General features: G+C 41.2%; 1 protein-coding gene across 2 annotated transcripts; it reads left to right on the top strand.

Moving 5' to 3' along the window:
- The first annotated feature begins 5990 nt into the window (after positions 1-5990).
- On the top strand, positions 5991-19327 carry PSTK (phosphoseryl-tRNA kinase). Of its 2 annotated transcripts, none has more exons than XM_061162843.1 (6): positions 5991-6631; positions 8982-9291; positions 9743-9941; positions 12580-12655; positions 15158-15251; positions 19056-19327. In XM_061162843.1, the coding sequence occupies exons 1-6, from the start codon at positions 6437-6439 to the stop codon at positions 19253-19255; spliced, it is 1074 nt and encodes a 357-aa protein (XP_061018826.1). In that variant the 5' UTR covers positions 5991-6436; the 3' UTR covers positions 19256-19327. The 2 variants fall into 2 exon arrangements, with proteins under 2 accessions (XP_061018826.1, XP_061018827.1); XM_061162844.1 differs by having other exon boundaries at positions 5992-6631; positions 9000-9291.
- Positions 19328-21191: the final 1864 nt, after the last annotated feature.

The following is a 21191-nucleotide window of genomic DNA, read 5'->3' on the forward strand; positions in this document are numbered from 1 at the left end:
TACATGACCACTGGAAAAACCATAGTCTTGACCAGATGGACCTTTGTTGGCAAAGTAATGTCTCTGCTTTTTAATATGCTATCTAGGTTGGTCATGACTTTCCTTCCAAGGAGTAAGCATCTTTTAATTTCACGGCTGCAATCACCATCCACAGTGATTTTGGAGCCCTCCAAAAAATAAAAGTCTGACACTGTTTCCACTGTTTCCCCATCTATTTGCCATGAAGTGATGGGACCAGATGCCATGATCTTAGTTTTCTGAATGTTGAGGTTTAAGCCAAGTTTATCACTCTCCTCTTTCACTTTCATCAAGAGGCTTTTTAGTTCTTCTTCACTTTCTGCCATAAGGGTGGTGTCATCTGCATATCTGAGGTTATTGATATTTCTCCCGGTAATCTTGATTCCAGCTTGTGCTTCTTCCAGCCCAGCGTTTCTCATGATGTACTCTGCATATAAGTTAAATAAGCAGGGTGACAATATACAGCCTTGACATACTCCTTTTACTATTTGGAACCAGTCTGTTGTTCCATGTCCAGTTCTAACTGTTGCTTCCTGACCTGCATACAGGTTTCTCAAGAGGCAGGTCAGGTGCTCTGGTATTCCCATCTCTTTAAGAACTTTCCAAAGTTTGTTGTGATCCACACAGTCAAAGGCTTTCACATATTCAATAAAGCAGAAATAGATGTTTTTCTGGAACTCTCTTGCTTTTCCGATGATTCAGCGGATGTTGGCAATCTGATCTCTGGTTCCTCTGCCTTTTCTAAATCCAGCCTGAACATCTGGAAGTTTATGGTTCACGTATTGCTGAAGCCTGGCTTGGAGAATTTTGAGCATCACTTTGCTAGTGCATGAGATGACTGCAATTGTGCGGTAGTTTGAGCCTTCTTTGGCATTGCCTTTCTTTGGGATTGGCATGAAAACTGACCTTTTCCAGTCCTGTGGCCACTGCTGAGTTTTCCAAATTTGCTGGCATATTGAGTGCAGCACTTTCACAGCATCAGTTTTCAGATTTGAAATAGCTCAACTGGAATTCCATCACCTCCACTAGCTTTGTTTGTAATGATGATTCCTAAGGCCCACTTGACTTCACATTCCAGGATGTCTGGCTCTACGTGAGTGATCACACCATCGTGATTATCTGGGTCATGAAGATCTTTTTTGTACAGTTCTGTGTATTTTTGCCACCTCTTCTTAATATCTTCTGCTTCTGTTAGGTCCATACCATTTCTGTCCTTTATCGAACCCATGTTTGCACATTGCAGGTTAAGGGGAAGCTATAGAATCCTTCCTACGAGCTTTGCCTTTGATAGTTTTGCTTTTATATACAATTTAATGTGAACAGCCAATGTAAATTTTATATGATTTAGTTACACTTATCTCTGTGCTGTGGACAGTTTTTCTCACGTTCCTCCTGAAATAAATTATTAAGTTCTTTTGTTTGTTTGTTTGTTTTTTTACCAGCAGAATGTATCTTTATTTATGTGTGAATCCTCAGCATTTAACAGTATTTGATACACAAATACATTGAATGGATAACTTTCACAGTGTTAAAATACAAGGCTCATTTATTGTTGTTGAAGGATTTGGTTGTTTTAAATATCTTAATAATTATTTTAAACACAATGATGGAAGTAAGCAAACAGTGAAAAATCTCTGTTGGAAATCTCTAGGAATTTCTTTCTTCTGAGAAGATAGTTTTGGAAGCTTAAAAAAACAAGGAATTAATATCTATTCATTGTTGCTATAAGAGGTTGGTAACATTCAGATTCTCCCTTATCTTAGGAGAAACTGCTTGTACTTTTGATCTTTCCTCAGACACTTAGGTAATTCTTAGGATTAGTGAGACTGATGATTATTCTGGATCTAAGTACCCACTTTCACATTAGTTCATTTACTTTGCTTTCAGCCTCACAATACCAGGAGCAGAGTGGTCTTTGGGAAATCAGAAAAACACTTGATACTGTAAAATTAGTTCAAGATTTGGTAACATTTGAATATCTGGCTCACATTTTAGGCTATCTTTGTTAGTTTTTTTTTTTTAATAAGGAAGATAAGAAGGAAGGTAAGATAAGAAGGAGGTAACATAATGATTCAACTGAAAATGACATTGATGATAAGGTATAGAAAAGGAGCCAATATGCTTGTAAGTTTTACATTGGCCTAAACTTTAAAGGAGGAGTTGCTGAAATGGGTATGAACAATACCTCTTTGAGACTAAAGTAACGAAGTTCATTTTTATGGGTCTGTAAGTGGGTAGCAGCCAAAGAGACAAGCATTTACTAAATGTCTAGTCCAGTTCAGTTCAGTTGCTCAGTCATGTCTGACTTTTTGTGACCCCATAGACTGCAGCATGCCAGGCTTCCCTGTCCATCACCAACTCCCAGAATTTACTCAAACTCATGTCCATTGAGTCGGTGATGCCATCCATCTCATCCTCTGTCATCTCCTTTTCCTCCTGCCGTCAATTGTTCCCAGCATCAGGGTCTTTTCAGATGACTCAGTTCTTTGCATTAGGTGGCCAAAGTATTGGAGTTTCAGCTTCAGCATCAATCCTTCCAATGAATATTCAGGACTGACTTCCTTTAGGATGGACTGGCTGGATCTCCTTGCTCTCCAAGGGACTCTTAAGAGTCTTCTCCAACGTCACAGTTCAAAAGCATCAATTCTTTGGTGCTCAGCTTTCTTTATAGTCCAACTCTCACATCCATACATGACTACTGGAAAAACCATAGCCTCGACTAGACAGATCTTTGTTGGCAAAATAATGTCTCTGCTTTTTAATATGCTGTCTAGGTTGGTCATAACTTTTCTTCCAAGGAGCAAGCATCTTTTAATTTTATTGGTGCAATCACCACCTGCAGTGATTTTGGAGCCCAAGAAAATAAAGTCTGTCACTGTTTCCATTGTTTCCCCATCTATTTACCAGGAAGTGATGGGACTGGATTCCATGATCTTAGTTTTCTGACTGTTGAGTTTTAAGCCAACTTACTCACTCTCCTCTTTCACTTTCATCAAGAGGCTCTTTAGTTCCTCTTCATTTTCTGCCAGAAGTATGGTCTCATCTGCATATCTGAGGCTATTTATATTTCTCCTGGCAATCTTGATTCCAGCTTGTGCTTCATCCAGTCCAGCATTTCTCATGATGTACTCTGCATATAAGTTAAATAAGCCAGGTGACAATATACAACCTTGATGTACTCCTTTCCCAACTTGGAACCAGTCTGTTGTTCCATCTTCAGTTCTAACTGTTGCTTCTTGACCTGCATACAGATTTCTCAGGGGGCAGATCAGGTGGTCTGGTATTCCCATCTCTTTAAGAACTTTCCAAAGTTTGTTGTGATCCACACAGTCAATGGCTTTGGTGTGGTCAGTAAAGCAAAAGTAGATGTTTTTCTGGAACTCTCTTGCTTTCTCCATGATCCAGCAGATTTTGGCAATTTGATCTCTGGTTCCCCTGCCTTTTCTAAATCCAGCTTGAATGCCTGGAAGTTTTCGGTTCATGTACTGTTGAAGCCTGGCTTGGAGAATTTTGAGCATCACTTTGCTAGTGCGTGAGATGACTGCAATTGTGTGGTAGTTTGAGCCTTCTTTGGCATTGCCTTTCTTTGGGATTGGAATGAAAACTGTCCTTTTCCAGTCCTGTGGCCACTGCTGGGTTTTCCAAATTTACTGGCATATTGAGTGCAGCACTTTCACAGCATCATCTTTTAGGATTTGAAGTAGCTCAGCTGGAATTCCATCACCTCCACTAGCTTTGTTCATAGTTATGCTTCCTCAGTCCCACTTGACTTTGCATTCCAGGATGTCTGGCTCTAGGTGAGTGATCACACCATCATGATCATATGGGTCATGAAGATCTTTTTTGTATAGTTCTTCTGTGTATTCTTGCCACCTCTTCTTAATATCTTCTGCTTCTGTTAGGTCCATATGGCTTTTGTCCTTTATTGTGCCCATCTCTGCATGAAATATACCTAATTTTCTTAAAAAGATCTGCAGTCTTTCCCATTCTAGTTTTTTATCTATTTCTTTGCATTGGTTACTAAGGAAGGCTTTCTTATCTCTCCTTGCTATCTTTGGAACTCTGCATTCATACAGGTAGATCTTTCCTTTTCTCTTTTGCCTTTGGCTTCTTTTCTTTTCACAGCTATTTGTAAGGCCTCCTCAGACAACCATTTTGCCTTTTTGCCTTTGTTTTTCTTAGGGATGGTCTTGATCACTGCTTTCTGTACAATGTCATGAACCTCTGTCCAGAATTCTTCAGGTACTCCATCAGATCTAATCCCTTGAATCTATTTGTCACTTCCACTGTATAATCATAAGGGATTTGATTTAGGTCATACCTGAATGGTCTTTTGGGTTCCCCTACTTTCTTCAATTTAAGTCTGAATTTGGCAATAAGGTGTTCATGAACTAAGCCACAGTCAGCTCTATAGAGTACAGAATAAACGTCTTAGTTAATCTCAGCAACTACAGGTGAGATTTTGGAGAGGTTATGAACAATGCCGTGCTGTCCAGGTTGTGTTTGAGTTCAGGTAAAGTAGTTCAAGGTCTTTTTAAGTGAAAATCTGTTTGTGAATAGAAAGGGGTTCCAGAAGGTTTAGCTCTAGGAATTAGAAAGAAAGTAAAGAAAGAAACTTACTCTTTGGCTAAAGTTTTTCCACAAACAAAAAGCTGACTGAGGACATGGTGGGCAAAGACTGTGAGGTTTCACTTCATTTCAGGGAGAGACAGGTAGAGTACAGAAGAATTTCAGGGCAGTGAAACGATTCTGTTTAACACTATAATGGTAGATACATGTCATTACACATTTGCCAAAACTCATGGAATGCGTAAGACCAAGAATAAACCCAATGTGAACTATGGGTGATACTGTGTGCTGTGCTGTGCTTAGTTGCTCAGTCATGTCCAACTCTTTACAACTCCATGGACTGCAGCTGGTCCAGCTCCGCTGTCCATGGCAATTCCCCAGGCAAGAATACTCCTGTGGGTTGCCATGCTGTCCTTCAGGGGATCTTCCCAACCCAGGGATCAAACTCAGACCTCCTGCATTGCAGGTGGATTCTTTACTGTCTGATCCACCAGGGAAGCCCAAGAATACTGGAGTGGGTAGCCTATCCCTTCTCCAGGGAATCTTCCTGACCCAGGAACCCAACCGGAGTCTCCTGCATTGCAGGCTGATTCTTTACCAGCTGAGCTACCAGGGAAGCCTGATAATGATGTGTAGGTTCATCATTTGTTACGAAACAAATGTACCGTCCTGGATGCTGATAGTCGAAGAGACTTGGGTTGAGGTGGGCAGAGGTGTATATGCACTTTCCACTTTCTTTTCAATTTTGCTGTGAACCTAAAACTGCTCTTTTAAAAGTCTCTCTTTAAAAAGTAAGCAAGCAAAACTAACCATGTTTAAGCAAGAAAAAAAAAAAAAAAGGTTGCTTAGGAAAGGGAGAGGAAATGAGTGTGAGCATGGATGAGGAATTAAAAAAAAACAATAATAAAGGAGAGGGATCTTGCACTGGGCATATGACAATGAACTGTCATGAAATCAATGTTTAACTCAATGGTCACCTTAAACCCAAGAGAAAGAATATGAGATTGAGTATGTGCACCTGCTCTGTAATCACAAATATATCAGATACAACACCGGGTTACTGATTATATTTTGTCCCTAGTTCTCATTCACTTGTTCACCACATTTTGAAACATACCTCCTTATGACGAAGAAGTAACCTCGTAAGATAAGCTAAAAGCTAGAATCTGAATGGAATTATACCACATCACATTCTCCACAGAGGGAATCCGTTTTATATTTCCCCACATCTTAGCATTTCTTTTTTTAACATTAAAAAAAGTGTGCTCTGCATGAATGCACAGGACTTGGAAGTGTAAGGAGGAATGTGCCTTTCTTGCCTTCATTTCCGGACACTTGCTGCCGGCTGGTGGCGTTACCGCGCAATAACTAATATTTTTTGCCTTTCCACCTGTCACCTGGAAGGAACAGCGGAGCACAGTTGTCGGACTCAGCTTCAGCTCGATGGTTCTTCTTCTTCTTTTTTAACTGCCTAGCGCCACAGCTTCAGGGATTTCAATAGTTTCCCGACCAGAGGTTGAATCTTGCCCTCCGCGGTGACAGCGTTGAGTCCTAGCTGGACTGGGAATTCCTAAGTCCAACTTTTCTGACCTTTTAGGAAACGCATCCCCGTGAACTTGCCAGCCCAAGGGACTCGACTCACAGTCAGTTCAGCACCAGCGCTTCAAGGGTCCAAGGGGACAATCTCGGAGACGACCGAGACCAGGCAGACCTTTTTGATCCGAAGACTCGCCAAGTCCTCCCTTGCGCCCCCAGGAGGTGCAACCGGGCGCTGGGGGACTGCGCATGCGCGGTTTGACGGCCATTGCGCCGTCAACGCTTCCGGTGGCTTCGGGTCTCCCGCTACAGCATGAAGATGGGGGAGGACGTCAGAGGAGCGCACAGCGAAGGGCCGCAGAAGCTAGTCCTCTGCGTTCTCTGCGGCCTGCCCGCGGCAGGAAAGTCAACTTTCGCGCTCGCCCTCAGACACCGCCTACGGCAGGAGCTGGGATGGGCGGTGGGCGTCGTCGCCTATGATGACGTCATGCCGGAAGCGGGCCTTGAGGTAAGCGCGCGCCCATTGGTCAGTACGGAGGGGGCGGGGCCTAGGCAGGAGTTCAGTTCAGTTCAGTTCCGCTCAGTTGCTCAGTCTTGTCCGACTCTTTGTGACACGTTGGAGTACAGCCCGCCAGGCCTCCCTGTCCATCACCAACTCCTGGAGTTTACTCAGGCTCACGTCCATTAAGTCGGTGATGCCATCCAACCATCTCATCCTCTGTCGTCCCCTTCTCCTCCCGTCTTCAATAGCCAAGGGAAATGTATTATTGGAGGAGACCCTGATACTGGGAAAGATTGGGGGCAGGAGAAGAAGGGGACGACAGAGGATGAGATGGTTGGATGGCACCATAGGTGTACTGGATAATGCATGGTGTGGGAGAAGGATCCCTGATGGAGGAGAGACGGGGGTTCGAGGAAAGTGAGCTGGTTTACACAGAATAAGTTGACTATGAATATGACAAGTACAAACAGCCACCAGTATAGGGTTAGATTCTGAAGTCAGCGTGCAAGGTGGAAATCTCCCATTGTCAGATACCCTCCTGAAAATCCTTTGGGAAGGTTGTTCTGAAAAGAGGGACAGACGCTTTCAAAAATTCCAACACAGCCAATTTAACAATCAGCCAGGAAAATCCAGGTTTTATGGGGCTTTAAGTTATGCAGTTTGAGGGAAACCCTTTTAAAGAATAAGAATTCAAAATTACAAGTAACAAGGTACTTAAATTTAGGGTGCCTCCTGTGAAAGTCCAGTTTGTACAAATGAAGAATTCGTCCTCTGAAGCAGCATCTTCATTTGTAATCAGAGTAAACCTGCCACTGCCAGAATAGGAAAAGATGTTGGTTTCTTAGTTGACCACCAAATGAAGTAATAGGCTTGTCTTTGGGTACCAAGTGCATACTCCACTTTAAACCCTCAGATCACCCTCAGCGCGATGGGATGCATCCCTTTGAGAAGCATGTGAAAACAGAGACTTTTTGGGGAACAGTAGGTTGATGGCACTCATCTCATGCTAACTCTAGAGAAAATACTCAGTGACATATTCTGAAAATTTTAAGTAGTTTCGTTGTTTAGTGCTGAATGTAGATGAGTTTGCATAAATAAAATGCAAATGTGTGATTTCAGTCTGAGTATATTTGCAAAAATACAATACATTTGGCGTGTGAAAAATTTTGGACTTCACCAGCAAACTTATATATTTCCCCATTGTTGGCTAATTGCGAGGTAAATATGGTATCAGTCCTATGGTAGCACTGGATTTACTTAGGTAATATTCACCACTCTGGAGGAAGCTGGAACTTGACAATAGAGATTGTATTAGCTGTGGTTTTCCCTCAGTTTTCTTACTGTATTTTTTCCACTCTCCCCCTACAAAGGCCCAGGGGCTCGTTCTGTTACCATGATTAGGATATCTCACATTTTAGGAAGTGATCTGTGTTGCTCTTTTCTTTTCAGTGGATTTCACTGATACATTGGGTTGACCAAAAAATTCATTTGGGTTTTTCCATAAGATGGTACAGAAAAATCTGGGCCAACTTTTTGGGCAATCCAATATTTGTTTTGTGTGCTGTAATCTCAGTGCTGTGATGAGGCGTGGACAGACAGGAGAGGGATCCTTATCACCCATCCTTGTGTTTTCCCTCCAGCCTTGACCTCATAACTGAGTCGGTGTTCTCCAGAGCCCGTGAGCAGCAGCAAGGTTACTTGTGTTTCCACACTATTTATTCTCTTCCCCTCAATCTGCTTGCTCTATCTTTCACTATCCCATTCCATTCCTATTGTTAGCCTGATATCCTTTCATCTGGACCCAGAGAATTTTCAGCTGATCCTCTTTCTGTCTGCAAATTTGCTTATTTCAAGGGCATGTGGGCATTGCTATATCTTAGCCAGACTGTTTTATCTTGGCAGGATATTTATTTTAGTTCCTTCTTTCTCCTGGTAACAGCTTTTCATTCTTTCATTTATTCGCTTTTTCAGTCATCTCATATACATTTCTGGAGCATTTTTAGGTGTCAAACCCTCTGCTGGAGGCTGAGTATACAGCACTCTATTGATCTAGCAGGGACATGGAGTTGCTTAAACAGTGTAAACCCTCTTAGAGTGGAGACTCAATGTATACAGGTGTCACGGTAGGCGAGGGAGGGTCTGCATGCCTTCTGCATGGTTGAGTCTGAAAAGAGTTCACAGAGAGCTAATATCACTGAGTAGTTTTTCAGCAGAGGGAATAGCATATATGAAGACAAGAGTATGAGAAAGCCAGTTGTGTCTAGAGACCTCCAAATGGTTCAGAAATTATCATATGGAGCAGGGCGGGTGTTGAGGCATGACCACACTACTGGCCAAAGCCTAATATAATTTGCAGTTCTCTGGTATTTTGCAGCCATCCCAGTGGAAATTGCTTCGCCAGGAACTGTTGAAGTACCTTGAACACTTCTTGCTGGCTGTCATTAACGGGTGTCAGATGTCTACCCCACCCAGCAGGACTGAAGCCATGTGGGAGGATTTTATAACCTGCTTGAAGGATCAAGATATGATATCTTCTGCAGCTGTTGAGGCCCAGTCTCTCTACTCCTTAACGAAGACTGCTGTGTCTAGACCTCTGCTTTTGATTTTAGATGACAACTTTTATTATCAAAGTATGAGATATGAAGTCTATCAGCTGGCTCGGAAATGTAATTAACACATTTTTTCTCCTCTCACACACAAAGATATTTATTCATGTGTCAAATTTACTAGTGCTGGAACTTCCCTAGTGATCCAGTGATTAAGATTTCACATTCCAATGCAAAGGGTGAGGATTTGATCCCTGGTCAGGGAGCTGATATCCCACATGCCTTGTGGCCAATAAACCAAAACATAAAACAGAAACAACACTGTCACAAACTCAGTAAAGACTTTAAAAATGGTCGCATCAAAAAAAAAAAAAAACCAACATCACTGTTTTTAGTGGGAACTTAAGTGGATTAGGAGGTTTATATGGATTTACTTCATTTTCAAAGCTACACGTTCAGTACTGCAAATAGTCTTTCCTTCTGCAGATGGGATAACTTATGTAAATACATTTAGTTCCCATTTTGGAAGAGTACTGCCTGAGTAATTTTGTGGTTTTTGAATTGTTTTCAGATTCATTAGGCTTTTGCCAGCTCTTTTTAGACTGTGCTCTCGAGACCTGTCTACAGAGGAATGCCCAGAGACCACGACCACTGCCTGCTGAGACCATCCGCCAGATGGGAAACAAGATAGAAAAGCCCAACCCTGAGAAAAATGCTTGGGAACACCACAGCCTCGCAATTCAGAGTCCAGCATGTGCTTCAGAGGCCAGGTAGCCCACTCAAAGGTGTCTTTTCACCAGGTGCCTTGCTGGGCCAAGCCCTGGGCTGCATGCTTGTCCTGTATCCACTTGGTTGCTCTTCACACAAGCCTGGAGAGAGATTATTTCTTCCCCTTTGTGTAGAAGAGAAAACCCAGTGAGGAAGTTTAGTTTGCCCAGAGTCACTGAGATTGTCAGTTACAGCTGAGAGGTGAATCCAGGTTTCTTTGCAAATATGTCCTCTTGTTAAAATTATACGGTTTCCCAGGGATCAGGGCAGGGACTTCAGAGTAGGGTACCTCTCTGATACTCTTGCTGAAGTAGTGTAGTCTAGATTGCCCAGCAGTTTTCTTTCCTTTGTCAGTTTTTTTAAAAAACTTTTTATTTATTTTTTTGGCTGCACCACGAGGCTTGTGTGATCTTAGTTCCATAAGCAGGGATCAAACCCATGTCCTCGTCATTGGGAGCGCAAAGTCTTAACCACTGGACCACCAGGGAGGTCCCCCCAGTAGTTTCTTATACAGAGAAAAGTAATGGAACTGAATCCTGGCTATGCCTTAAATCTCACTCCATTACACTGCTTGTGTAGGTGTGAGGCTTGTGGCTATGCTGTCTAATGCATTTGATTACTGAAATAGGTCTCTAGAGTTCTAGTTTACAACATTTCTGATAGAAATTTCACCGATGATGGAACTGTTCTGTATTTGTCCTGCCCGGGATGGTAGCTGCTAGCCACATGCAACTGGCCATCAAGCACTAGACATATAACCAGTGCAACTCATGACCTGAATTTTATTTATTATGTATTTATTTGGCTGCCCTGGGTCGTCTTTGCTGCATGTGGGCTCTCTCTCTAGTTGCAGAGAGCCAGGGATGCTCTCTAGTCACTGTGCATGGGAGTCTCCTTTCGGTGGGTTCTCTTGTTGTGGACCACACGCTCCAGAGCACAGCCTAAGTAGTTGTGGCCCATGGGCTTAGTTGTTCTGAGGCATGTGGGATCTTCCCAGACCAGGGATCCAATATGCCCTGTATTGGCAGGTAGATTCTTAAACACTGGACCACCAGGGAAATCCCGTGACCTGAATTTTAAATGTTATTTTGATCACTTTAAACTTAACAGGTTGCATGTGGCCTGTGGGTGCTGCAGGAACACAGTTCTAGAGGTATGTCCCCCTAGTTCCTTAGTTCCTGCCTCACTGTTGTCTGTCCATATGAGATCAACAGTTTTTTTTTTTTTTTTTTTGAGATCAACAGTTTTTAAAAGGCTAATGTTTTAAACTCTGTATTCTCTTCCAATCATATAAATGTTTTTCTTACACTCATTCTTCAAAATGTTTAGTTCCCAAGATAGTTTCCATGCATTTTGTAATACTCTAACATTCTAAAAACATTCAAAATTGGATTTAAGTAAGTACTGTTCATAGGGTTAATGAAATAAGCTATGGCTGAGATTTCTAATTTTAACTTTCCATAATATCTTGAAACTTTGAGCAGGTGAATACATAGCTGATTGATGGCTTGTGTTTCTGGAATACTGAAAATGTTTTCCTTCAGAAATGAATGGCTGGTTGAGATATTGAGATATCCCATGAGAGCAGCCCAAGGTTACCATCACTGCTTTGGGGGCTAGTTCTTACTAGGGGTAGGAAGGAGTGTGAGCTTTGCCAGTGCCAGGGCTAACTCTGAGCAGAATCTGCAGGTTTGTCTTGAGTCTTAAGAACTTGGTCCAGGGACTTCCCTGATGGTCCAGTGGCTAAGACTCTGTGCTGCCAAAGCAGGGGACCCAGATTCAATTCCTGGTCAGGGAACTAGATCCCACATGCCACAGCTAAAAAGATTCCACGTTCCACAGCTAAGACCCTGTGCAGCCGAATAAATAAATATATAATTTAAAAAAGACAAAACCTAAACCAGGGAGGAAAGAAAACCAACCTGTGGTCTAAAATAGTCCCAGCATAGCTGTGAAGGGGTTGTCTAAAATCTGGTGACCTTCTATTGGAAGTTGAAAGATGATATGACAAATAAACCTTTCCCAGGCTTCTGTGAAATACTACAACTACTTAACTGGTGGTTCAGCAGTAAAGAATCCGCCTGCAATGCAGGAGCTGCAGGTTTGATCCCTGGGTCAGGAAGATCCCCTGGAGTCGGAATTGGCAACCGACTCCAGTATTCTTGCCTGGAGAATCCGAGGGACAGAGGACCCTGGTGGGTTAGAGTCCATAGCGTCACAAAGAGTTGGACATGACATCTGAATTCATATACACAGACACACACACACAAATGAGTAGAAGCCAGGAAATAAAGACTAAGCATGCTTCTCTGGGGAATACAAAGTTGTAGGTACCTAAAGTTCAGCACTTAATGAGAGAAAAGAGAGAATGTCTTTTCAAAGCTTATTAATAGGGGTCTTGGGAAATTATTAATTTTTTACAAGAGGGATTTTGGGGGGCTTCTTTGTTTTGAAGTTCTACATTTGAATTTTGCAAGTAGAAGGTAGCTTCCAAATCACTTTGCTTTCCCACTTCTGTTTAGGATTTTGAATATACCACTTGTATTCCTCTAGAATTCAGCTTAGTGCTCAAAAACACAAGTTCTTTTAAAAAACAGGTGTTTGATGTAAGAATTTATTTAATCCTACCTCCTCTTACAGGCTGAAGCTGACTGATTTATTGATTACTGCTTTGGAAAATCCAATAAAATACGTGGAGGAGAATTTGGAACAAAAAGTAAGTCTTTCAGTTGAGATTTAGCATAAATGAGAAGGAACTTTCTCTCGGAAGAAGGATCTTCTGTAGGAAGAGCATTTGGAGCTGAGTGTGCAGTATGAATAACGTGTGGAAGATGATCTCTGTCCCTGCCCCAGCATCTCACCAGCATCCAGCCCCTGATACCTGGGTGCAGCAGTGCTCTGGAGGCAGCCTGCGCTGCTTGGTCAAAGGCAGCTGTTAAATTTTCAGAAACGTTGGAGCCTGCTGATGTTACATTGGTAGCTTGAAGTGGGCATGGATGGGAATATTTACACCATTGTTGTCGTTGAATCACTCAGTCGCGTCTGACTCTTTGCGACCCCAGGGACTGAAGCACGCCAGGCTTCCCTGTCCTTCATCATCTCCCAGAGCTTGCTCAAACTCATGTCCTTTGAGTCAGTGATGCCATCCAACCATCTCATCCTCTGTCGTCCCCTTCTCCTCCTGCCTTCAATCTTTTGGCATCAGGGTCTCTTCCAATGAGTCAGCTCCTCGAATCAGGTGACCAAAGTATTGGAGCTTCAGCTTCGCATCAGTCCTTCCAATGAATATTCATGACTGATTTCCTTTAGGATTGATTCATTTGATCTCCTTACAGTCCAAAGGACTCTCAAGAGTCTTCTCCAGCACCATAGTTCAAAACCATCAATTTTTTGGTGCTTAGCCTTCTTTATAGTCCAACTCTCATATCCGTACACGACTACTGGAAAAACCATTGCTTTGACTAGATGAACCTTTTTTGGAAAAGCAATGTCTATGCTTTTTAATATGCTGTCTAGGTTTGTCATTGCTTTTCTTCCAAGGAGTAAGTGTCTTTTAATTTAATGGCTGCATTCACCATCTGCAGTCATTTTGGAGTCCAAGAAAATAAAGTCTGTCACTGTTTCCATTGTCTCCCCATCTATTTGCCATGAAGTGACTGGGACCAGATGGCATGATTTTAGTGTTTTGAATTGAGTTCTAAGCCAGCTTTTTCACTCTCCTCTCTCACTTTCATCAAGAGTCACTTTAGTTCTTCTTCATGTTTTGCCATAAGAGTAGTGTCATCTGCATATCTGAGGTTATTGATATTTCTCCCAGCAATCTTGATTCCAGCTAGTACTTCATCTAGCCCAGCATTTCACTTGATGTACTCTGCATATAAGTTAAATAAGCAGGGTGACAATATACAGCCTTGATGTACTCCTTTCCCAATTTGGAACCAGTCCATTGTTCCATGTCCAGTTCTAACTGTTGCTTCTTGACCTGCATACAGATTTCTCAGGAGGCAGGTCAGGTGGTCTGGTATTCCCACCTCTTGAAGAATTTTCCACAGTTTGTTGTGATCGACACAGTCAAAGGCTTTATCATAGTCAATAAAGCAGGAGTAGATGTTTTTCTGGAATTCTCTTGCTTTTTCTATGATCCAGTGAATGTTGGCAGTTTGATTTCTGGTTCTTTTGCCTTTTCTAAATCCATCTTGAACATCTGGGAGTTCTTAGTTTACATGCGGTTGAAGCCTAGCTTGGAGAATTTTTAGCTTTACTTTGCCACCATGTGAAATGAGTGCAATTGTGCGGTAGTTTGAACATTCTTTGGCACTGCCCTTTTGGGGGATTCGAATGAAAACTGACCTTTTCCAGTACTGTGACCATTGCTGAGTTTTCCCAATTTCCTGGCATACTGAGTGCAGCACTTCAACAGCATCATCTTTTAGGATTTGAAATAGCTTAGCTGGGATTCCATCACCTCCACTAGCTTTGCTTGTAGTGATGCTTCCTAGGGCCCACTTGACTCCTCACTCCAAGATGTCTGGCTTTAGGTGAGTGATGACACCATTGTGGTTATCTGGGTCATTAAGATCTTTTTTGTATAGTTCTTCTGTCTGTTCTTGCCACCTCTTCTTAATATCTTCTGCTTTTGTTAGGCCCATACCTTTCCTGTCCTTTATTGTGCCCATCTTTGCATGGTATGTTCCCTTAGTATCTCTAATTTTCTTGAATAGAGAATCTTTCCCATTCTAAATAGACAAACACTATAGATGGGTTTGTTTCTGTTTTTGAGAGCTCATTCTTAGACATTAACCAGCATACATGTAGGCACATGTAACCCAGTTTACAACTTGATGTATTTCACTTAGACCCTCTCCTAGAGAAGAAGGGGGCTTCCCTGGTGGCTCAGATGGTAAAGAATCTGCCTGCTATGCAGGAGACCTGGATTCGATTCCTGGGTTGGAAGATCCCCTGGAGAAGGGAATGGCTACCCACTCCAGTATTCTTGGCTGGGAAATCCCATGGACAGAGGAGCCAGGCGGGCTACAGTCCATGGGGTCACAAAGAATCGGACACGACTGAGCGACTAACACTTTCACTAGAGAATACCTGGAACAGAAAAGCCCCTTTTACTTTTCTTTCTGTCTGTTCACCTATGTATCACCTACACTTTAGTCATTTCTTTTATACAACTAGGTAACTGTCCCAATAACAATGTCTTATTACCTAGGAAACAGACAGACTTATCTGTTCAACTAACATTCTTCATCAAGCTGATCAGACCCTCCGAAGAATTGTCTCTCAGACAATGAAGGAAGCCAAAGGTATGCTTAGTAGTTAAGATTCTGTTCAGTTGAGACTGTTCTCTCCTGCTACTCTTGTTCCCTGGACACGAGTACTTTATGTACTTTCATTTGTGATGTTTACATCATGTTTTCTGTTTAAATGTGCAACTTGGTTATGTTAAACTTCCACCCCTGGAATCAGGCTTTCATCCATCCAGTAGGTTTTTATTGAGTGGCTACTCTGTACTAGGCTTTATTCTAGATATTGGAACATTTGGAGGGAGCAGAATGGCATAGTGAGGAGACACACAAAAAATGAATATACGAATATATGCCAGTGCTCTGAAGAAAAATAAAGTAAGGTAAGACAGTATAGGGGCTTCCCTGGTGGCACAGAGGTTAAAGCGTCTGCCTGCAATGCAGGAGACCAGGGTTCGGTCCCTGGGTTGGGAAGATCCCCTGGAGAAGGAAATGGCAACCCACTCCAGTATTCTTGCCTGGAGAATCCCATGGATGGAGGAGCCTGGTGGGCTACAGTACATTAGTCCATGGGGTCGCAAAGAGTCGGACACGACTGAATAACTTCACTTTCACATGACAGTGTAGTGATGGGAGGATTTATTTTTAAAAGAGCAACCATGAAGACTTCTCGGAGGAAATGACATTTAAGCAAAGATGTGAATGAAGGGAAATAGCAAGCCATACTGATGCCTGAAGGATCATTCCAAGCAGTGCACAGGTAAAGCTGTTATGTTCTAGAACACAAAAGAAGCCATTGAGTCCAGAGTGAAGCAAGGGATGGAGAGAGGTAGTCAGGGCCAGTTGGAAAATCAGCATGGCATCTGAACAAGCTCAGTGCACTGTCAGTCTGAGGTTAGATGAAATATGTGGTAATTACAATTTTGGAAAATTATTCCTTTAGGTTTTAAATATTGAACTCTTTACTATCACCCTTGATTTTAAAAATAACAGCAGCTTAACATTTCTTAAACTCCTTTTATATGCTAAGAGCATTATATATTTTTTCTAGTCTTCAGAATCCTATCAGAGAAGTGTAGTTTTACAAATGGGGAAATGGAGGGTCTGAGAGGATAAGTATCCCTGCTCAAGGCTACACTGAACAGTGGCTATATATACTTGGGCAACTTGGGGCTCAGAGTTAAGTCTGATTCTAGTCAGTGCTTTCTGTTATGCTCCCGCACATCACCAACATTTATGATTAATACCTTTAGAAAAACTTAGGTCATTGGAAGAAGAAACAGTATACTAACCATATTATGTTTTTCAAACTTTTTTAAAAAACTGTGATCCATAAGTAGATTTTAATGACCTAGTGTGTGTAGCCCCTTACACAAACACACTCCTGCATAGAAACTGGTTTCATAAAACACTCCCATGTTTAATGAACTCTACTGTGGGACTATTTGATTGCATCTTAGAAAAACACTGGTTGCAATGTGCAGCCCAGGAATGGGTTATAATACAAAATTTGGAAAAGAGCTGGAACAAAAATGGTCTTACGTCAGAATGAAAACAAGAATAGTTGTAGAAGTTCTTTCAGCCATTTGCCTTTGTCTATAAAATGAATTATGACCATCACATCGGTCCCATCACTTCATGGCAAATAGAAGGGGAAAAAGTGGAAGCAGTGACAGATTTTATTTTCTTGGGCTCCAAAATCACTGCAGATGGTGACTGCAGCCATGAAATTAAAAGACACTTGCTTCTTGGAAGGAAAGCTATGATAAACCCAGACAGTGTATTAAAAAGCAGAGACATCACTTTGCCAACAAGGTCCATATAGTCAAAACTAAGGAAATGGCAACCCACTCCAGTATTCTTGCCTGGAAAATCCCATGAAAGGAGGAACCTGGTAGGCATGGGGTCGCAGAGTCAGACACGACTGAGCGACTTCACTTTCACTTTCATGGTTTTTCCAGTAGCCATGTATGGTTGGGAAAGTTGGACCATAACAAAGGCTGAGCGCCAAAGAGTTGATGCTTTTGAATTGTGGTGCTGGAGAAGACTCCTGAGAGTCCCTTGGACTGCAAGGAGATCAAACTAGTCAATACTAAAGGAAATCATTGGAAAGACGGAGCTGAAGCTGAAGCTCCAATACTTTGGCCACCTGATGCAAAGAGCCAGTTCATTGGAAAAGACCCTGATGCTGGGAAAGATTGAAGGCAGGAGGATGAGGGGGTGACAGAGGATGAGATGGTTGGATGGCATCCCTGACTCAATGGACATGAATCTGAGCAAACTCCGGGAGACAGTGGAGAACAAAGAAGCTTGGCATGCTACAATTCACGGGGTGGCAAAGAATCAGACATGACTTAGCGACTGAACAACATAAAATCAAGGGGGAATAGGGTTATACCCAAATTACTCTTGACTCTCTTCCTATCCATTAAAATATTTTTTTTTTTTTTCCCTTTTGGTGAAGGAGATGGCACTAGCTTCTAGAACTCTGCTTAAATAAGATTAGAAAATTTGGTTCTCTTTCCATTAAGAAGTAAAAGGACAATCCACAGAATGGGAGAAAATATTTGCAAATCACACCTCATAAGGGACTTATACCCAAAGTATATACAGGACTCTCACAACTCAATAATAAAGACAAATAACCCAATTTTTTAAACAGGCAAAGAATCTGAGTAGAAATTTCTTCAGGGAAGATAGACAAATGGCTAGTAAACACATGGAAACACACCTGGCATTATTAGTAATCAGGGAAATACAGATCAAAACCACAGTGAGATGCCGCTGCACACTCACTAGGACAGCTAGAACCTAAAAGTCCAAGTGTTAGTGAGGATGTGGAGAACTCAGAATCCATGGCCACCACTGCTGGGAATGTAAAATAGTGCAGCTGTTTTGGAAAACAGCCTAGCAGCTCCTGAAGAGTAAATGTAGTTACCATGGGACCTAGAAATGAAAACATATATTCATATAAAAATTTGTACACAGGTGCTTATAGCATCATTATTACTAATAGCCAAAAGATAGAAGTAACCCAAATGACCATCAGCTGACAAACATATGGATATGTCCATCTATCCAAAAAATGGATAATTCAACCATAAAAAGCAAGAAAATACTACAACATGGATGAACCTTGAAAACATTATGAAAAGTGTTAGAAGCCAGTCACAAAAGTATGAGTCTAGTCATGTGAAATGTCCAGAATGGGGAAATCTGGAAACATGAGGTAGATTACTGCTTGCTTAGGGATTGAGGGCAGAGAGAGGGGGAATGGGGCAGGAGGGTGATATTAACTATCACAGATGATAAAAATGTTTTTGAAGATTGACTGTGATGATTGCTGCTTATATCTGTGAATATACTAAAACTACTGAATTGTAGTTTAAATGGTAAGCTGTAATGTTAATTTTACCTCCATAAAGCTGTTCAACAAAAAAATCAAGTTCTCAGTCACATCACCCACATGGCTAGTGGCTGCTGAACTGAATAGGGCAGACATAGAATACTTCCATCATTGTAGGAAATTATATTGGACAAGTATTCTAGGTATATGAGCTTTAAACCCAACTGTCATTTTCTAGCTCTGCTCTTTTGCCTTACTATCTGTTAATTCAATAAGATTGTAAGCCAACTTATTTTGTCAACAAAAAGCCTTTTCTGCTCACATATTTCATAGCAAATTATTTAAATGATTTGCTTGTATTGCATTGTGACCTTTGTCTACATGTATATTACATCAGCTCAATTATAATTTGTAGAAGAATCTGAATGGTTTGTCTGAAGTAATCAAATTAATTTCCTAGTGTCATCAGTCCAGCTAAATTTAATCTACCCAAGTAATTTTGAGTATCTTTATTTTAGATGAACAGATGTTTCCCTACAACTTGAAGCTTTTGGCAGAGGAACTTAACAAGCTCAAAGCAGAGTTTTTGGAAGACCTAAGACAAGGAAACAAAAGATACCTGTGCTTTCAACAAACCATTGACTTATCAGATGTTATTTCTTTTTTCCATTATGAGAAAGATAACATTGTACAGAAGTATTTTTCAAAGCAGCATTAAAACTTCTGAACCTCCAATCAAACACCTAGTTTGGTTATGATTTTGCAAACAAATTAAAACAATTATGTATTACTGGATGTGTTCTAGTCTAATAATGTGAATTGCTAAAGACCTGTTTAAAAAAAATCAGTCTATTCTTTGGACAAACTCTTAGAAAGATAGAGTCTCCCTAGACTGAATCAGGAAGAAATAGAAAATATGAACAGACCAATCACAAGCACTGAAATTCAAACCATGATTAAAAACCTCCCAGCAGACAAAAGTCCAGGACCTGATGGCTTCACAGGCAAATTTTATGAAGAGAAGAGTTAACACCTATCCTTCTGAAACTGTTTCCAAAAAGTCACAGAGGAAGGAAAACTTCCCAACCCATTTTATGAGGCCACCATCACCCTGATGTCAAAACAAGAAAAAGATATCACACAAAAAAGAAAATTACAGGCCAGTATCACTGATGAACATAGATGCAAAAATCGTCAACAAAATACTTGCAATCTGTATCCAACAACACATTAAAAAGATCATACACCATGATCAAGTGGTGAATCCCTGGAATTCATCCCAGGGATGCAAGGGTTCTTCAGTATCTGCAAATCAATCACTGTGATACATCATACCAACAAATTGAAGAATAAAAACCATATGATCATCTCAATAGATGCAGAAAAAGCTTTTGATGAAATTCAGCACCCATTTATGATAACAACTCCTCAGAAAGTGGATATAGAGGGTACATTCCTGAACATAAGAAAGGCCATATAGGAATTTAGAAAGGTGGTAATGATAACCCTATATGCAAAACAGAAAAAGAGACACAGAAGTACAGAACAGACTTTTGGACTCTGTGGGAGAAGGCAAGGGTGGGATGTTTCAAAAGAACAGCATGTATATTATCTGTAGTGAAACAGATCACCAGCCCAGGTGGGATGCATGAGACAAGTGCTCAGGCCTGGTGCACTGGAAGACCCAGAGGAATCAGGTGGAGAGGGAGGTGGGAGGGGGGATCGGGATGGGGAATACATGTAACTCCATGGCTGATTCATGTCAATGTATGACAAAACCCACTGAAATGTTGTGAAGTAATTAGCCTCCAACTAATAAAAATAAATGAAAAAAAAAAAGGCCATATAACAAACCTATAGCTAGCATCATACTCAGTGGCGAAAAGCATTCCCTCTAAGATCAGGAACAAGACAAGGATGTCCATTCTCACCAGGTTTTTTTTTTTTTTTCTCACCAGTTTTATTCAACATAGTTTTGGAAATCCTAGCTACAATAATCAGAGAAGAAAAAGAAGTAATGGGAATCCAAATTGGAAAGTGAGCTCAACTGTCACTGTTTGCAGGTAGTGTGAGTGTGTACATAGAAGAGCCTAAAGATGCTACCAGAAAACTACTAGAGCTCATCAATGAATTTGGTAAAGTTGCAGGTTACAAAATTAACACACAGAAATCTGTTCCATTTCTACACACTAACAATGAAAGATCAGAAAGAGAAATTCAAGAAGCAATTCCATTTACCATTGCAACAAAAAGAATAACACACCTAGGAATAAACCTACCTAAGGAGATAAAAGACCTTTGGTCTGAAAACTATAAGATGCTGATGAAAGAAATCAAAGAAGACATAAACAGATGGAAAGATATACCATGTTTGTGGATTAGAAGAATCAATATTGTCAAAATAATTATATTACTTAAGGCAATCTACAGATTGAATGCAATCCCTGTCAAATTACCAATGGCATTTTTCACAGAACTAGAACAGAAAATCTCAAAATTTGTATGGAGATACAAAAGATCCTGAATGGCCAAAGCAATCTTGGAGGGGGAGAAAAAGAAAACAGAGTTGGTGGAATCAGGCTCCCTGATGTCAGACTATACTCCAAAGCTAGTCATCAAAACAGTATGGTACTGGCAGAAAAATAGAAATATAA

This window comes from Dama dama, chromosome 15 (assembly GCF_033118175.1).
Source record: "Dama dama isolate Ldn47 chromosome 15, ASM3311817v1, whole genome shotgun sequence".
In the NCBI taxonomy this organism is placed as follows: domain Eukaryota; kingdom Metazoa; phylum Chordata; class Mammalia; order Artiodactyla; family Cervidae; genus Dama; species Dama dama.

What these genes read in the sequence shown, in the direction of transcription:
- PSTK (XM_061162843.1), top strand. Translation starts at nt 6,437, where the DNA reads ATGAAGATGGGGGAGGACGTCAGAGGAGCGCACAGCGAAGGGCCGCAG. An exon ending in CTATCAGCTGGCTCGGAAAT is followed by an intron (nt 9,292 to 9,742) that starts GTAATTAACACA and finishes AATTGTTTTCAG; the next exon opens with ATTCATTAGGCTTTTGCCAG. An exon ending in AGGAGAATTTGGAACAAAAA is followed by an intron (nt 12,656 to 15,157) that starts GTAAGTCTTTCA and finishes CTTATTACCTAG; the next exon opens with GAAACAGACAGACTTATCTG.